Source organism: Lates calcarifer, linkage group LG20 (assembly GCF_001640805.2).
Source record: "Lates calcarifer isolate ASB-BC8 linkage group LG20, TLL_Latcal_v3, whole genome shotgun sequence".
Lineage (NCBI taxonomy): Eukaryota > Metazoa > Chordata > Actinopteri > Centropomidae > Lates > Lates calcarifer.
Window position 1 is genome coordinate 2,806,646 of NC_066852.1, and position 15,535 is coordinate 2,822,180.

Below are 15,535 nucleotides of genomic sequence, written 5' to 3' on the forward strand. Positions count from 1 at the left end.
GATCTTTACGATTAATTACAGTAACTGGCCCTGTCAAGTCTTTATATATATATCTAACCCCACAGATGTTCTCCTCTAATGGGATGCAGTGTTTGTTTATCTTCTTCTTCTTGTTTGTTGAAGCTGCTGGCAAGATTGCAAGGGAGGAGGGAAAGCACGACCTGGGCTCCACGCCTGAAGACAGCTTCCCTGACAATCTGAGCATCCCGCCCAGCACAGCCGAGCTGGTCAGCAATCCTCACAGCAGCAGGTCAGAGCACAGCCCACACAGAAATTTAACATTCCCCCGCAGACTTTGTTTATAATGTGGAAATATGAGGCAGTGGCATGTGGCCAAATTATATTGCATTTATAACCAGCATTACTCATAGTGTGGACTAAATTAAACTGTTTAAATATGCTGCTTTACGGAACATATCATTTACACTGCTACCGTGACACAGGCTGTGATAAGCTTAATTTTGGTGACAGCTCTTAATTCATATTTTAATTTGGCCTCATTTTGGTGGTTTTTCTTCTTTATATCCGGTGAGTGCATATGTAATGGGGCTATAGTTTTATAATGTCTGTGCTGGTGAGGGAAACCGAGCCACGTCTATCCAGTAGATCATTAGAGAAGATCGCGTGCAAGTTACTTAAATCTGAGAATAACAGTCGTCATGTTGCTCTGTAGATGAAGCAAAATATAAGACAAATCTGTAAATATCATTCATCTTAAGTATCTATAGTAACTAACCAGTGTTTGACCCTTGAACAGTATCCACCACACAGGCTTGGAGAAGTCAGCTGAGCAGAAAGAAATGAATCAGTTTTTTGCTAATCGCCCACATGTTTTTTATTTCACTTCACAGATCAACAAGTGCGTGTGTGAGTCCCTTAGCTGACTGTGAAGCAGGTATGTGCATTATAAAAATAACTCTTATGGTATTTTGCCATCTGAAGTAACAAAATATTTCAGCCCTGAGTATTGAATGAAAGTTTTAAAGCAGTGTTAACACTCCTTGGAAATCTTTTGAAGAAATACCCCACCGTGTTTTGCAGACCATTCAGTTCAAACATACTCTATTGCAGACTTAAATCTGTTTAACACAGCCATAAAACACAAATGCCACAGGCTGATGGGAACTCAGGCAGAATGAACTGTTCATTCCCCACAGGTCCTTCAGGAGATTGCATTCCTTTGAAAAGGATTAAAACAGAGCCTCCAGATGGGGAAATCATTCAAGTTACAGTGCCAGGTAAGTGAGCACACACTGAGCAGCCATTAGCTTTGAAAATTGTTCACTTCTCAAAATATAAACACAGTATCCAGAGATGGGTTTTCATAGATTGTCACTGACATATCACAGGTTTTCACAGTCTTCATCTGTTGCTGTCCCTTCTCCAGTTATACTGTAGCAGCTTTGCATAATTGAATTTTGCAGACTTCAGTAACTATGCACTGTAGTATCAGTACACTGCACAATGCATGCTCATCTTTACCCACCCTGAGAGAGGCAAAAAGTAATCATTGCTGTGAGTTGCTTTCAGTTAAAAGACTAACTGCATGTTGCTACTGAGAAGACAGTTTGGACAGTCTTTGCTGTTAAATTTTGCATCCTCTGTGGGTTAGCATTTTCAAACAGCACCCAAATTTTATTTGCAGATAAGCACACAGTGAAACCACAGAGTTGGAGTCAGTGAGGATCTGATACATGTCAGTTGGAGCCAAGTTTATAATTTAGGCTAATAAATGAACATCTTGGCAAGCACAGCTTTTACTTTTTCAAATTCCATTTTTATGTTTGCTAACAAAGTTTGGGGAAGTGTCCATGCACAGAAAAGTGCACTGTTTAAAAACACTTCCTATAAAATGTGAATCTCAGGAGTGTGTGGTCTGTATGTATGTTTTAGAGTAGGGCAGGGCTTGTTTTGTTTCCTCTGCACAACTTTTCTACCTCAGATAAAAAGTAGTTTACAGCTGCTTCCCTAACCTTTGTAATGGCATATTTCTTCTTCTCTTCTTACCTCTTGTTTTGAGTTGAGTTGTGTGGTGTCATTAGTTTGTAAAGTCTTTCTGAGTAGCAACATGTTTCCAGACAAACACACACTATCACAAGAGATCAGCAAACCAATACAGGAAATATTTGTTGCTCTCTTGTGGTGACAAAAAAAATATGTTTCTCCAGATGCTGGTACGAGTGGGGAGGAGCCCAGCGAGTCTGTGGCCGAGCCTGTCTCAGCTGCAGCATGTCCAGCCACAGCCTCGCCCTCCGCTCCCCCCGCCACCCCTGCTCCCTCGGCTCCCCATCACCCGATGGAAAATCACACAGGTAACTGCAGCCACGTCAGCCTCCACCTCCATTTCATCCACCCCCTTCTCACCTCAGCTCCTGGAATGGCAGCTCCACCCACAGCTTTTCAACCAGCCTGGTGCTGTCCGGCGCCCACCACTGCCACCCGCACACTGTGGCCATTTTTAGGGTGCTAAATAAGCTGCAGCACGTATGAAACCACTTTTCTCAGATACTTTATCTTCCACACTCCCACTTCCCCCAAACCTGAGTAGACACATCCCCAACCTTAAAGATCCCACCTCCCCAAGTCTGACCCACTGTAGTTTTTCTCTTCCCTCAGTCATACAGAGCTCTCATCTGTTAAAGGCACCATGCATCAGCTGTAGCATCTGACACTGGATCACCTCTGTCGTTACGTCAGAGCATAAACTGAAAGTCATTTCTCTGGTCATTTCAAAACTGATGCACTGTGCACATTTCCAGATTTTGAGCTGTATTCTCCTCTAGTCCTGCTGCCCACAACAATTAGTGTTAGATCTTATTAGAAAGACCAAAATGCTCCTCAGAACATCCTGACACCTGAATCCTACCTCTGTCTAACACAGACCTGTCTGTAGACTGAAACAGCTCTCCCCTTTAAACCATAGGAGACTAGAGTAAAGTTACCAAGAACCTCTGAGTAGACTACACTCTCTTCTCAAACTCCACTCGCCTCGTTTAGCAAATAAATTCGGACCTATTTAAAAAATGGTTTACAGTACATTTTTGTAATTAAGCTGCGCAGAAGACGCATTAAAATATGGTTAAAGGATGGTGCTCAGTGGTTAAAGGCTAAAAGTTTATTTAAGAGTTTGTTAGTGATTAAGTAAGAAAGTTCTTGCACTGACGCCGAAACTGTTGAACTGCCAATAGTTAATTAAAGGAACTCTGGCAAACTGCTTGCACTGAGCATGTGGTACTCTGTTATCTACTTAATGTTTCTTTCTTTTTTAATTCATTTAACCAGTGAATTAGGTCATTTTTTAACATTTGAAGGTAGTGCTATACCAGTGCTGCAGAGAATGAAGAGTCTACTCAGTGTGATCTTGGGTGTAGCATACAGTGCTTTCAAGAGGCGTTTTGTTTTATTTTATTTATTTGATTGTGCTTTGTTTAAGTTTTCTTTTCTTTCACAAATGACCACTAAAGGAAAGAAAATAAAGGTAAGTGCAGCAAATGTCACATTTTGTATTACTTGCTGTTACAGCTCTCATCAGGAGCTATGGTGATTAAGCTGAGGTTACATCATGTTTCAAATAATAAGTTTCACAAAGTGTGTGAGTCCAAGCTCGCACCAAGAAATAAATACCATATGCATTGTATTGCGGTTGGTCTGTGTGATATGGCTGAGATGAATATCACACACACAACTGTATTCTACTTTAATGCAAAACCTCTACACTATTTTCAAACTTTGACAGCTCATTTAGTTTTTAATTAGTTTGCCTGGAACCATTAATTTAAACTACTTTTGTGAACTAATTACCTGACGTGATCATACAGTATCGTCATGATACAATTCCACTGAAAGACGACAGACTGTATAAAATGCTTACCTTTGTATGTTGTTTGTTAGTTTGTCCTTTGTGTATATACAAGTAGGCACATTATACAAATGTAATAATTACTGCAACAAACTGTGGAGAATGCTCAAAGCAAACCTCATCTGCCACACTGTTAACTGCTACTGACAAAGTCTGTTGAGGTCAGTGAACAGTAAACCATCAAGACACGAACAGCATTGGAGTAATTCATCACATCTTTGAATTCTTTGTTGTGTAAATGTTTGAGAGTAGCCGTGTGTTTGCCCGTCTCACCTTTTTCTTGCGCCTTGCAGCTGAAGCTGTGTCACCCAGTGCGGCCTCTCAGAGCATCAGAAGATCCTCTGAAGGTAGGTTTAAAATCAAATTCTCACACTTGCGTGCAGAGACCATAAAAACATAATTAGGATTTTGTAATTGTGAGATGAGCATGTAGTTATGATAAAGTTAGAACTTGTATTTACAGTGAATCTTGTTTAGCCTGTACCTCAGGTGCAGTGTAGTTTTGTGGCTTTTAGTCACATTTACCTCAAGAATTACTTCCAACTTTGTTTTTCAACCCCATTTTTGCACTTTTACCTGTGTTCTTTCTTACCTCCATTTGTTATGGTCTCCGGTGATTAATACACCACACAGTCAGTTTGTCATTACCAGGTCAGTGTAGGACGGGGGGCATTTATCAAAATAAAGTTGGTGAAGGGAGAAGTAGTAATGTTCACAGGTGAGCTCCCACTAACCTGAGCTGTCCTTGAAATAATTCTCTCTCATGGAGTAAATGTTTTTGTGTTTTCATTTGTCTGACTCGCTCAGCGGGGAGTCTGGTGGAGGACATTGGTGAAATGATTCTTCAGCTTCGGAGACAAGTGGAGAGCCTCTTCAGCATGAAGTACGGTAAGTACCTGTACCTGTTCTGTCAGGTCTGCTCATTTTGCAGTAAGACTTTGATCTCCTCCACATGTACACACCCATTACCAGTGTACAGAGATTAAAAGCTAAGCTTTTAAAGTATTCAAATATTAATATTGTAACATTCAAGTTTTTTAAATAATTTAGCACATTGGAATTAGTCTGTTCAATGTGGGGTAAATTAGAGGAGGTGAAAAATAATTATCTAAATTTCACATCAGAGGAGTTAAAGCAAAGAGGTATCAAGCATTTGTGTTTTCATAGCAGATAAAAACTGTATGAAGGAAGCAGCTTATCAACATCAGACGACTATCAACAACATTAGGTATCAGCCAAACAATGTTTTGCTTGGTTTGATAATGGTAAGAGTATAATCACCAAGGTAATTGCTGAGATCAGGAAACATGCCGATAAGAGCAAAACTGGTGGTAATAGGCCCTCACTCCAGTCAGCCTGTAAACTGGATGTTTACAACTGACTGGTTTGTAATTTTACCATCCGCCTTTGTAGCGTCTTCCAAATAAGTCTGGCTATCCTGCAAGTGTCTTCATCTGTCTCTGCCTTCTCCTCTTCCTCAGCTGAAGCTCTGGGCCTTCCTGAACCAGCCAAGGTGCCCTACTCCAAGTTCCAGATGTACCCAGAGGATCTGTACGTCACCGGGCTGCCGGAGGGGATCTCCCTCCGAAGGCCCAACTGTTTCGGAGCAGCCAAACTACGCAAGATCCTGGCTGCTAGCAGTCAGATCCAGTTTGTTATCAAAAGGTAAGAGCGTGTAAAGACACTGTACAGTATACTATGTTTATCATTTAATGTCCATATTACTTAGTATAACAGGGATGTCTTCAGACACTTTAATGTAGCTGCTGATTCACTGCACAGTAAATATTCTACTAATCTTTTGTTTGTTTCCAGACCTGAGCTGTTAACTGAGCAAGTAAAACAAGAAATGCCTTCTATCCCTGTCTGTGATTCAGGTACGTCCATCTTATCTTCTTGTTGGAGATGTTAGGCATGCAGCCATAATGTATTTAAGTGAATGTAACTGAAAAATGACAGCAAATCGTCCACTGTTATATTATGTATTATTTGCCCTTTTATCCAGACAGGAAGGCTTCATTAAAAGGCTTTGTTTTGTTGAAATTCAGGCCCTAGATACATTAGGGTTTAGTCCTGGAAAATTGCACCAACACAAAAAATCCGGAAGCTTTATTATTCACTATCCCTGTGCTGTAAATGGCATATTTACCTAAAAGCCCTGCTGAAAAAATGAAGCCACTCTGCATGTCATGGTCATGAATTTGTAATTATTTGCTCATTTTCCCAGTCCCATTATTTTGTCAACATTAGTCATTTCTAATTTAGATTGTGCAAGCTGAGACTGTGACCAGTTTGCAAATTGCAGCAGGAGCTCCAGTGAAGTGTTTTCCTGCATACCAGATCACCAACAGCTTGTGTGTTTGTAATGGCTGCTGTCACAGCTGCTTGCACCATTGTTTTAGTGAATAAAGACACTGTGAATTCATCATCGTCACTGTATCTGGACCTAACTCAGTCATATTATATACAGTACACATCTCTAAAGGATGTAAACCTGCATCCTTCCCACAGACTGCATTAGTGAGAGCTCTGAAGATGAAGTAGTATCTTAGCTGACAGGCTAAGGCTGTATGCAGATAAATTCTACCATCTGGAAGCTCATAATTTAAGATGCTATTAATACTGTATAGATTGTTAAGCCCCTTGAAGCTTGTGATATGTGATTTGTGGTTCATGATAGTGGGCGCTAAAAATAAAATGACTTGAATTTGACTATTTGCACTGTCCTCTGCAGGCCTTGAAATTATGAGGTCAAATCCAGTTCACGCTTTATTTTTAAAACCTGAAGGAAAAAGAAAGTCCTTGCAGGGATTTCCTGCAGCTATCGCTACCTTTTATTCGTGAACAAAGCTCAGCTGCTGGAACAAGGAGCTCTTAGTGTTTGTAGTAAATCTTAAGAGACAACAAAAACAAAAGTTTAACCTTTAAATGTTTTTCCAAAGAGCTGGATGCCAAGGACGCAGCATCAGTAACAGAGGATACCGCAGCTGTATCCAAGAGACCTGGATTCTCAGGTACATTCGGGATTCAGTTTTCACTTCCACTCATCACTTTGAAGCTTGGATTTGATGCAGTGCATTGTTGAGACATAAATCTGTGTTGTGTATTGACATTTATCACCCTCACTTTTAAAACTAAAGAATGAAAAAGGCTCAATAACTGCAGCACTCTGAGGAAGTGCATTGTTGGAATGGATATTTATTTAGATGAAATTTCAAAGTGCCTTCTGTCCCCCGTCTGCAGAGTGCTTGGAGTCCAAGCTGTCCAGGATCGACCTGGCCAACACACTGCGAGAGCAGGTCCAAGATCTGTTCAACAGGAAGTATGGGGAGGCATTGGGCATCAAGTACCCCGTCCAAGTGCCTTACAAGAGGATCAAAAACAACCCGGACTCGGTCATCATCGAGGGCCTTCCCCCCGGCATCCCCTTCAGGAAGCCCTGCACCTTCGGCTCCCAGAACCTGGAGAGGATCCTGGCAGTGGCTGATAAAATCAGCTTCACCATCACCAGGTGGGAACCTGTGTCATTCACAGTAACAGTTAGGACAGTACAGAGTTGTCTGAAGCAAACATAACTTATACTATACGCTGCATGTTATAGACGGGGTCATCGCTGATCGTTGAATTAAAGATACTGAAACCGCACTTCTCAAGTTTCAGAAGCTACAAAAAGAGAAAGGATCAAATACTACTTTTTGAGGAGCTGGAAGCTGAGAATATTTGGCATTTATGTTTAATAAATGACTTGTAAAATTAATCACTTGTACAAACACTATTAAAAAATAAGTTTTAGCAGCTTTAGAGCCTGATCAGCATCAAAATACAGCAAATTGTAAAATCTGACAGTGTTGGGAAACCTTTTAAAAATCGCAGAATCTGCTCCAGTGAGAAGAAAAATAAATAACTTTCTTGGCCCGTTTTCTAACTTTGCACAGAAATGTAACTGAAATCTGTCAACTTGTTTTTGAGATATCCCAACATAACAACCCTCCATGGCATTGTTTGGGTCTGCAGTCAACAGGGTCTGTTGTTTTCCACAGTCACAAAACTTAATGAGATGTTGTGCTGTTTAAAGAAAAACTTCAAAATCCAGTTTTAGTTTAGAAAGAATCTTTGTGAGCTCGCAGCATGCTGCCAGAGACTGTGAGTTCTTCAAACAGGTAGAAAGCAAAATTATTTTATTAACCATAAAAACAGAACAGGCTTAAATATTTGCTGCATTAGAACATTAGAGAGCAGCCACCCTGTACTGTTGCAGACAGGAAGACTTGAATTGCTGTGTCTTTAAAAATCATAGTCAAATCTTTGAATCCTTCATCGTGACCTTCTCCTTTCACTTTGTTCTTCTCAGACCTTTTCAAGGACTCATTCCAAAACCAGGTCAGAACAGAATTTGATTCATTATCAAATCTGATTAATTAACTATAATCTCAGCATAGTGAACTAATATTAATGTCATGTAATATTAATGTTTCATCATTTTATCAGCACCTCGACGAGTCACTTTACTAAAGAAGGCCTACGCCTCGATAAGTGGTGAGTAGAAAATGTTTTACAGCATCCTGATTTTCAGGAACTTTATTTTGAAAGTCGTCAGTAACTGATCGTCTTCACCTGACAGACGATGACGACATCAACCGCATGGGAGAGAAAGTCGTCCTCCGAGAGCAAGTCAAAGAACTGTTCAACAAGAAATACGGTAAATGGATGTTCATTATTATTTGATCTAGATTTAGATGATAGAGAAGAGAGAGAGAAGGAGTGGGAAAAGGAAAGAGAGAAAAGATGAGAGAGTTACAGAAACGAGAGGGAGAGAGAATGAAGAAAGGGACAGATAAAGTAAAGGAGAGATAATGAGAAAGAAGAAAGGGAGTGGAGAAAAGAGAAGACAGAAAGGATAAAGGGAGAGAGAGAGAGAAGATGGGGAGAAAAGAGGGAGAGATAAAACAGAGAAGACGGAGGAGAGAGATAAGACCAGTAAAAAGGGGGAGAGAAAAGAGAAGAGAGAGGGAGAGAGAAAGGTGAGAGGACAGAAGAGAAGGGGGGCAGATAAGAAAAGAGGAGAGAGGGAGAAAGGGAGGGAGAAGAGAGGATGAGAAAGAGGAGACAGGAAGAGAAAAGAGGATGAGAGAAAAGAAAGAAAAGAGAGGGAGGAGGGAAAAGAAGAGAGATGAGAAAAGGAAGAAAAGAGGAAGAAAGAGGGAGAGAGAGAAGAGAAGGAGAAAGGGTGAGAGATAAGACAAAAGAGAAGAATGAAGAAAAGAGGAAGAGAGAAGAAAAGAAAAATGAGAGAAGACGTGAGAGGGAGAAAGAGGGAAAAAGGGAGATGGAGAGAGAAAAATGAAGAGAGGGAGAGACAAGAGAAAAGAAGACAGAAAAGAGAAAAAGGAGGAAGAGGAGAATAAAGTGAGAGAAGGGGAATGAAAGGTGAGGGGGAGAGAGAAAAACAAGAGGTGGACAGAAGAGAGAAATGAGGAGACAAAGGGAGAGAGAATGAGAAAGGGAGACAAAAAGAGAGAAGGGAAGAGAGGGAACACAGCACAGTGCAAATTCCACAGATGTACAGTAATATTACCAACAACAACAATAATGCTAATAATTAGAATAAGAACAGTAACAGTGTGTGTGGAGCAGGATCATGGGGGTAGCAGGTGGTCTGCACACACAGATCCAGACTCTAACACTCCAGAGGCAGAAACATCTGCAGGACCGGAGAGAGGAGAGAAAGCACAGACGTACGATAGAGAAGAGGAGAGGGGAGCTCAGTGCATCATGGGAAATGTCATGTCAAAGCTCTCACATCGTCCATTTAAATGAATCAGACTCAGGACAAAGTGAGAGAGGACTGGGATATATCATATTCTGGATGAGGCCAGTGTGCTCCAGTAGCATCATTACCTACCATTAGCTTTCCTGATTTACTTTAATGGGCATTATTATACTGCAGGCTAAATACTGAGAAGTAATCACTTTATACATATGGAAAAGTAAAAATACCTTGTATCAGATAGAAAACGCAGCACAGCAGCACGCACTGTTATTACAATAATTATTCACTATTCATTTTTCCTCAGGCACTTTTACTTCCTCTTCCCTACACTGATGAAGTGAAATGTAAACTTCCACATTTCAAACCTGTCATTCAGTTAAAGTTGTGTTTATATTAACATTTAGAGTTGTTTTGGTTTTTTGGTCAAAAAGCTTACCTGTTGTCTTTGTTGGGTTTAGGTGAGGCTCTGGGCTTAGACCGCTCCGTCGTGGTCCCGTACAAGCTAATCCGTGGCAGTCCAGAGTCTGTAGAAGTTAGTGGCCTTCCAGACGACATCCCCTTCCGAAACCCAAACACCTACGACATCGTGTGCCTGGAGAAAATCCTTCAAGCCACAGATAAAATAACATTCAACATCAAGAGCCAGCTACAGTGAGTGTGGAGACACCTGAATATCCAGCAGCCTGTTAGTTGTCACCACGCTGTGTATTCCAGTGGGAATTTAGGGTTTTGCTTCTTGGTAGTTAAGCTCATTACAGTTTATTTATGCTTTGGATTTAAATCCAGCCTCTGAGATGTCAGAGAATAAATCTCCCTACACTGCAAATGTAAATAATATGAAACAGTGAACAATATTTTGACATTGAAGCAGTTAAGCTATGATGAAAGAATGGAGGCAGACTTAAATCATGCTAAATTTTGGCATTTTTCTTTCTTTTTAGTTCTGAAATGAATGGAGCCCAAACAGTACACTAATGCATATGACTCTGTTGTTTTGTAATTGTAAGAAAAAATATTTGTTTTGACTCCATCTCTGAAAACAAGCACTACACCACCTGAAATGACACAGCTTTCTCCCTCTCACACAGGCCCTTTGCAGAAATCTGTAGCCAGGCCTGTAACACAGGTAGGTGCTCTTTCATTTCCTTGCTAGAGCTACTGTATGTGCTGTGAAACCTACTGTCCGTACCTGGAAGTGAAACCATTTCCTTTGTGTCGTCAGTAGGAACAGACGCCTCCACCAATCGACGAAAGCGCAAGAGAGTCCAGGAGAGCAATCGAGTTCCTGCCTCCTCTGACCTGGGGATATCAACCAATCAGATTCCAGTGATGGTACGTTTGAAAAACACGAGACGTTAGAGAATAACTCTGGTACTTTTTGAACCTGGGCCTTATTTCCATGTTTTGGGTGCAAATGACTATAGGGACAAAAATGAGCATTAACAGCAAACAGCTACTGCAGTCTCACACAATGGACATGTATCCACAAAGTCCACTAAAGTGCTTGTTTTTGCCTCTGACAGACTCAGATTGTTACTATAGGTGTCTGTAATAGGACTGATAGGATAAGAGTCCCACAGAAATAGATCTTTTGATCAAACATTTACACCTACTAAACATGGGAAACTAAGACCCAGAGTCAAAAATAAAGAGGACACAAAATTGGATAAATTAGGCATAAGGTCAAAACAAATCAGCAAAGGAGGACGAAAGCACTGGTCACAGATGAAATCAACATTAGGACACAAATGTATTACGAACTGCATCAGGTTGTATTTGTACACAACTGTCTGCTTTACTGTAACCACTGAAAGCTAATATTAAAACTGGTTTTCAGGCAAGGTCAATAACCTCTTTGTAGTAATAAAATTATTTTCTCCTCCATTATGACTGACTTTCCTCTATCATTGTCTCTCTCTGTGTGCGCCTGCAGCAGTGGCCCATGTACATGGTGGACTACAGTGGAGTGAATGTGCAGGTTCCCGGAAAAGTCAATTACTGAAGGACAAACCTGGACTGCAGCAAAGGGATAAAAGGAGGAGTTTGTCAAAGTGATATTCGTGACTCTTCCACATGCGACACTAACACTTGAGTGCTAAAGCTAAACAATCTCTCCAGACTGAATATAGGGAGCTGAAGGTTTGACTCTGTGAATGACGTCCCGAGGAACAACAGAATGTACGTGGATCAAAATGTTGCAGGGTAAAAGCTTGGCTTGTCTCTCTGTCTCCTGCCTTCACACAGTGCCGGCAGGACGGCCATCAGTTTTTGTTTCCTTCTAAAGCTGATCATGACAGTAATATTGTTTTTTACAAAGCAGAAGATATTACTACAGTCATGTTATTTGCCCTTGCATTTATGAAGTGTCCATCCACTGAGTCATGTTGTTGGATCCAACATTTGGTTGCAATGTATTACTGACAAAAAAAATGTCTTTGATAGCGATCTGGTTCCATAATATTCAGATATTTGTACTTTTTATTTATTATATTTATTGAAATATAACATTATGTGCAGGGATGTAAAATACATTATTCTGTTATACAGCTCCTTGGGGAACTATCACAACACTAACACAGATACTACTAGTCACTCAGTAACTACAGGTAACCACTGAAGACAAATTAAACAGCAGCAATGAAGTGTCTTAATTAGGTTTGGGGCAATTGCAAGCCATCAGAAATTAAAGGAGATAAAATGGACTCACAGTCTGCCTGATGTGTAGACACCTCTGCTCACAGCAGCAGGAAGCACCTGCAGTGAAAACAAGACAGACCTTCAGTGAAACGCCTTTTTATGTTAGCACCACATTAACAATATGTAAAATATCTCATTTAAAGTCAGCCTGAATGTATCATGTAAAGGAAAGAATGGTATGTTATTCTGCGATGACTGTCTCTGGACTAACGATATTTAATATGCTGTACCTTAACGCCAATTAGGCCTTTGAAATAAAATGTGTTGCCTTGCACTTTGATTTTGTTGGAGTTTGTTTATGTGTTGTTGGGTATATGATCTACACAAGGTCAACTTTAGTCAGTTTGTATCTATTATATATAGGAATCAGGACAGTTAAAAAAATCACTAACCTCTACAAAATCAGATATAAGCAGGTTGTGAGATGACTGGCTGGAGTTTAACTCTATCTAATGTTAAACAGGAAGTTTCCAAATGAATTTTAATTTTGTTTTGAATAAATATGAAAAATAATCTCTAACAAAAAGAAAGTTAACATTACTTTTATTTTCATTACTTTTCATTATTAAGTTGTAATTGCTACATTTCCTTATTATGGTTTAGAGTTGAACAAATGCTAATACTTCTCTCATGAGTTTTTTATTTTGAGGGGTTAACACTGAATTTTACACATCTGTCAATTCATCTTATTTCGAAGCTGGTGATCTGTCATTTTGTTGGTTGAAATCTTGCTAGCAAATTTGAACTGCTGTTGCAAGCTAATGACGCTAATGCTAACTCCATGAGTTAGCTGAAATAAAACAATTTTGGTTGATTAACATACAGAGTAGGAGATTTATTCCATACATTTTCTATTTTCAAATAATAGCACATCACACCTCACATGCCCAGCTGCCATTACTGTAGCTACTGTGTCTATAACCCTGACAAATAATGGGTCAGTGTAGGTAGGTGGTGATGAACAAATGATTCAGTAATATCTTTGAATTAGTGTCATTCACTGTGTTAATTATCCATTATTAGTGAGGAGAATAAAGACAGAAGATTATTTTTACAGTTGTATACTGGTGAAAATGAGGAGCTATTTACCTGACAAGGGCAGAGGATGATCTGAGGATTTTAATTGCTCGATGCTTGGTGCTTGATGTAACCATTTATGGCTGTTGATGAAAAGAAGAATTCAGTCACAAAGAGAAAAGACACATTTTTCCCAGTAAGTGGCAATTAAAGTTAGTTTAAGAGCACATTAGTTCTTAAAGGTGATAAAACAGTGAGAATAATAGAACTTGGAGCTTAGTGTGTGAGACAGGCTCCTGGCTACACTCCCTAACCTCTGTGGGAAGCAACGAGGAAGTTTCTGATGAAAGGAAAGGAGGCTGATGATACTGACTGGGTGAGGAGAGGAGGCGTCCGGTGAGAGGTGAAGAGGTGTCTGTTACCAACTGGTGAGGACATGAGGCGGCTGATGTTAAGACATGGAAATGAGACGTCTGATTTTGGCTGCACTGAATTGAGAATAGCAACATGCTCAGTCTACTCGTATCTGTCTTCGCCATTAAGATCTAGAGGGCCCTGGTAATTCACCATCATGCAACAACAGGACCACATCTGATTTACTGAGCCTGCCAAGGTGAGAGGAACTGCTGAATCCCAAATGTGGTACTCTTTTATTCACCTAATTGATTGTCTGGCGAGACGACAGAGTCTGGTTATGGCCTGGGTCTCCTTAGTTTCCTTTTGGTGCTCGAAAGGTTGAGTGATCACTGGCTCCAGTAGCTCCAGGATTCCTGACTGCCTGGTCAACTCCTCGTCAGAGATGGAGCCAGTGAATAATTCTGATGCAAAGGTGATCTCTTGTATGTGGTGAGTGTTTTAGAGGTCACATCTGACCTCCGAGCTGTCAATAACAACCCTCACATTTGGGCTGTACTGCTGGAGTTTCAGGGGCATCGTTTGTCTCACCTGCTCCTGCGACATCCAGATTTGAACTGATCCCAACACAAAGGTACAAGTAGTTTGACCATGTGATGACAACACGGCTCACTGCAGAAAGCAGCGATGCTCAGGCAGAACATAAAGAACTCATCAATAAGCTGCAGCTCATGTCTGAGGTTTGGCCTCATGACCTCTTTCTCCACAGTGGCAGCTCCAATGCTCCTCGCCTTGGTCCAGTACACAATGGTGGATGCAGAGGCTTCAACTGATCTCCAGAAGGCAAAAAAGGTGTGTTTGTGGCATCAGGCATGCACCATCTATCCATTAGGGGTCCAGGGGGTTGAGGGCTTGAAGCCAGATCCTTCAACTCAATTTTTTCCAATGCCTCATCAAGTTCACCTAACCAAACAGAAGCAAGTATTAAAACGTTATTATTAATACATCTTAATTTGGTAAATGACTATCTGTTTACTTATGTATAAACCAGTTAGACCGTCACTGTGAATACATGCTTTATTCTTGTCACAAGAAAAAGCCAATCAAACACAGATTTTACAGAACCCTATATCCGTTTTTTTGCACCACTTATTGTTGGAGATGTGTGTTAGTCATCCCAGTTAAATCCTTAACACTGTTTGAAACCCACTTTCAGATGTGTTTCTTCTTTTTATGAAAACACAAGAGGGGCAAGGTCACTGCTCTTTTCACAGTGTCTGTGTTATCCCACACAGAATAAAACCACTCTGAAAGTGACAACAGCTGCCTCTGCAGCCAGGAGTGGTAATTCATTCTAGTATGCGGTTAATCTGTTTCCATGTATAGAAAACAAAGCCTAGAAATCGCATAACCAGAGCTACGACCGCGCAGTCCCACTCACTGAACTGAAACATGGCCGAACGGTGTGTATTTCCCATGATGCCCGGCTTCAAACACCGGAAGTTCTGTCGATGTAACAAACTCCGCTTGGATATTTTCATATTTTCCTCCTTAAACATCGGATATTAACGCTGGTTTTTGATCGATTCCAAGACTTTTGACTGATCATCAGTTCGGCATCACTGTTGAACTTGCTGGGACTGTTTCCCGCAGTTTAAGCCGCCAACTGTCACTCAGATAGGCACTTCTTGAAGGAGACTGTGCCCGATCACAAGTTACAGTTTAAGAGCAGGCGTTCGGGGTGCGGGGTGGAAACAAGTCGTTGTACCATCCAACTAATTCTGGAGCTGTTATTTCACGGTTAATATCATATTGCTTTGAGTTTCCTTCAATTTCCC

At 40.6% G+C, this 15,535-nt stretch overlaps 1 protein-coding gene across 2 annotated transcripts in view; it reads left to right on the top strand.

The window, feature by feature from the left end:
* The window catches only part of gtf2ird1 (GTF2I repeat domain containing 1), a 29,331-nt gene extending 16,731 nt beyond the window's left edge, over positions 1–12,600 (top strand). The window contains exons 11-27 of one of the 2 annotated variants that reach the window (XM_018693786.2): positions 124–250; positions 852–895; positions 1,158–1,238; positions 2,169–2,312; positions 4,153–4,206; positions 4,667–4,747; positions 5,341–5,524; positions 5,675–5,736; positions 6,802–6,873; positions 7,103–7,370; positions 8,211–8,239; positions 8,348–8,395; positions 8,481–8,558; positions 10,088–10,280; positions 10,718–10,755; positions 10,855–10,961; positions 11,563–12,600. In XM_018693786.2, the coding sequence (XP_018549302.1) occupies positions 124–250; positions 852–895; positions 1,158–1,238; positions 2,169–2,312; positions 4,153–4,206; positions 4,667–4,747; positions 5,341–5,524; positions 5,675–5,736; positions 6,802–6,873; positions 7,103–7,370; positions 8,211–8,239; positions 8,348–8,395; positions 8,481–8,558; positions 10,088–10,280; positions 10,718–10,755; positions 10,855–10,961; positions 11,563–11,631 (1,679 nt within the window). In that variant the 3' untranslated portion in view covers positions 11,632–12,600. Of the gene's footprint in view, positions 1–123; positions 251–851; positions 896–1,157; positions 1,239–2,168; positions 2,313–4,152; positions 4,207–4,666; positions 4,748–5,340; positions 5,525–5,674; positions 5,737–6,801; positions 6,874–7,102; positions 7,371–8,210; positions 8,240–8,347; positions 8,396–8,480; positions 8,559–10,087; positions 10,281–10,717; positions 10,756–10,851; positions 10,962–11,562 lie in introns of both variants that reach the window. The other variant, XM_018693785.2, reaches the window with a different exon arrangement.
* The last annotated feature ends 2,935 nt before the right edge of the window (positions 12,601–15,535 follow it).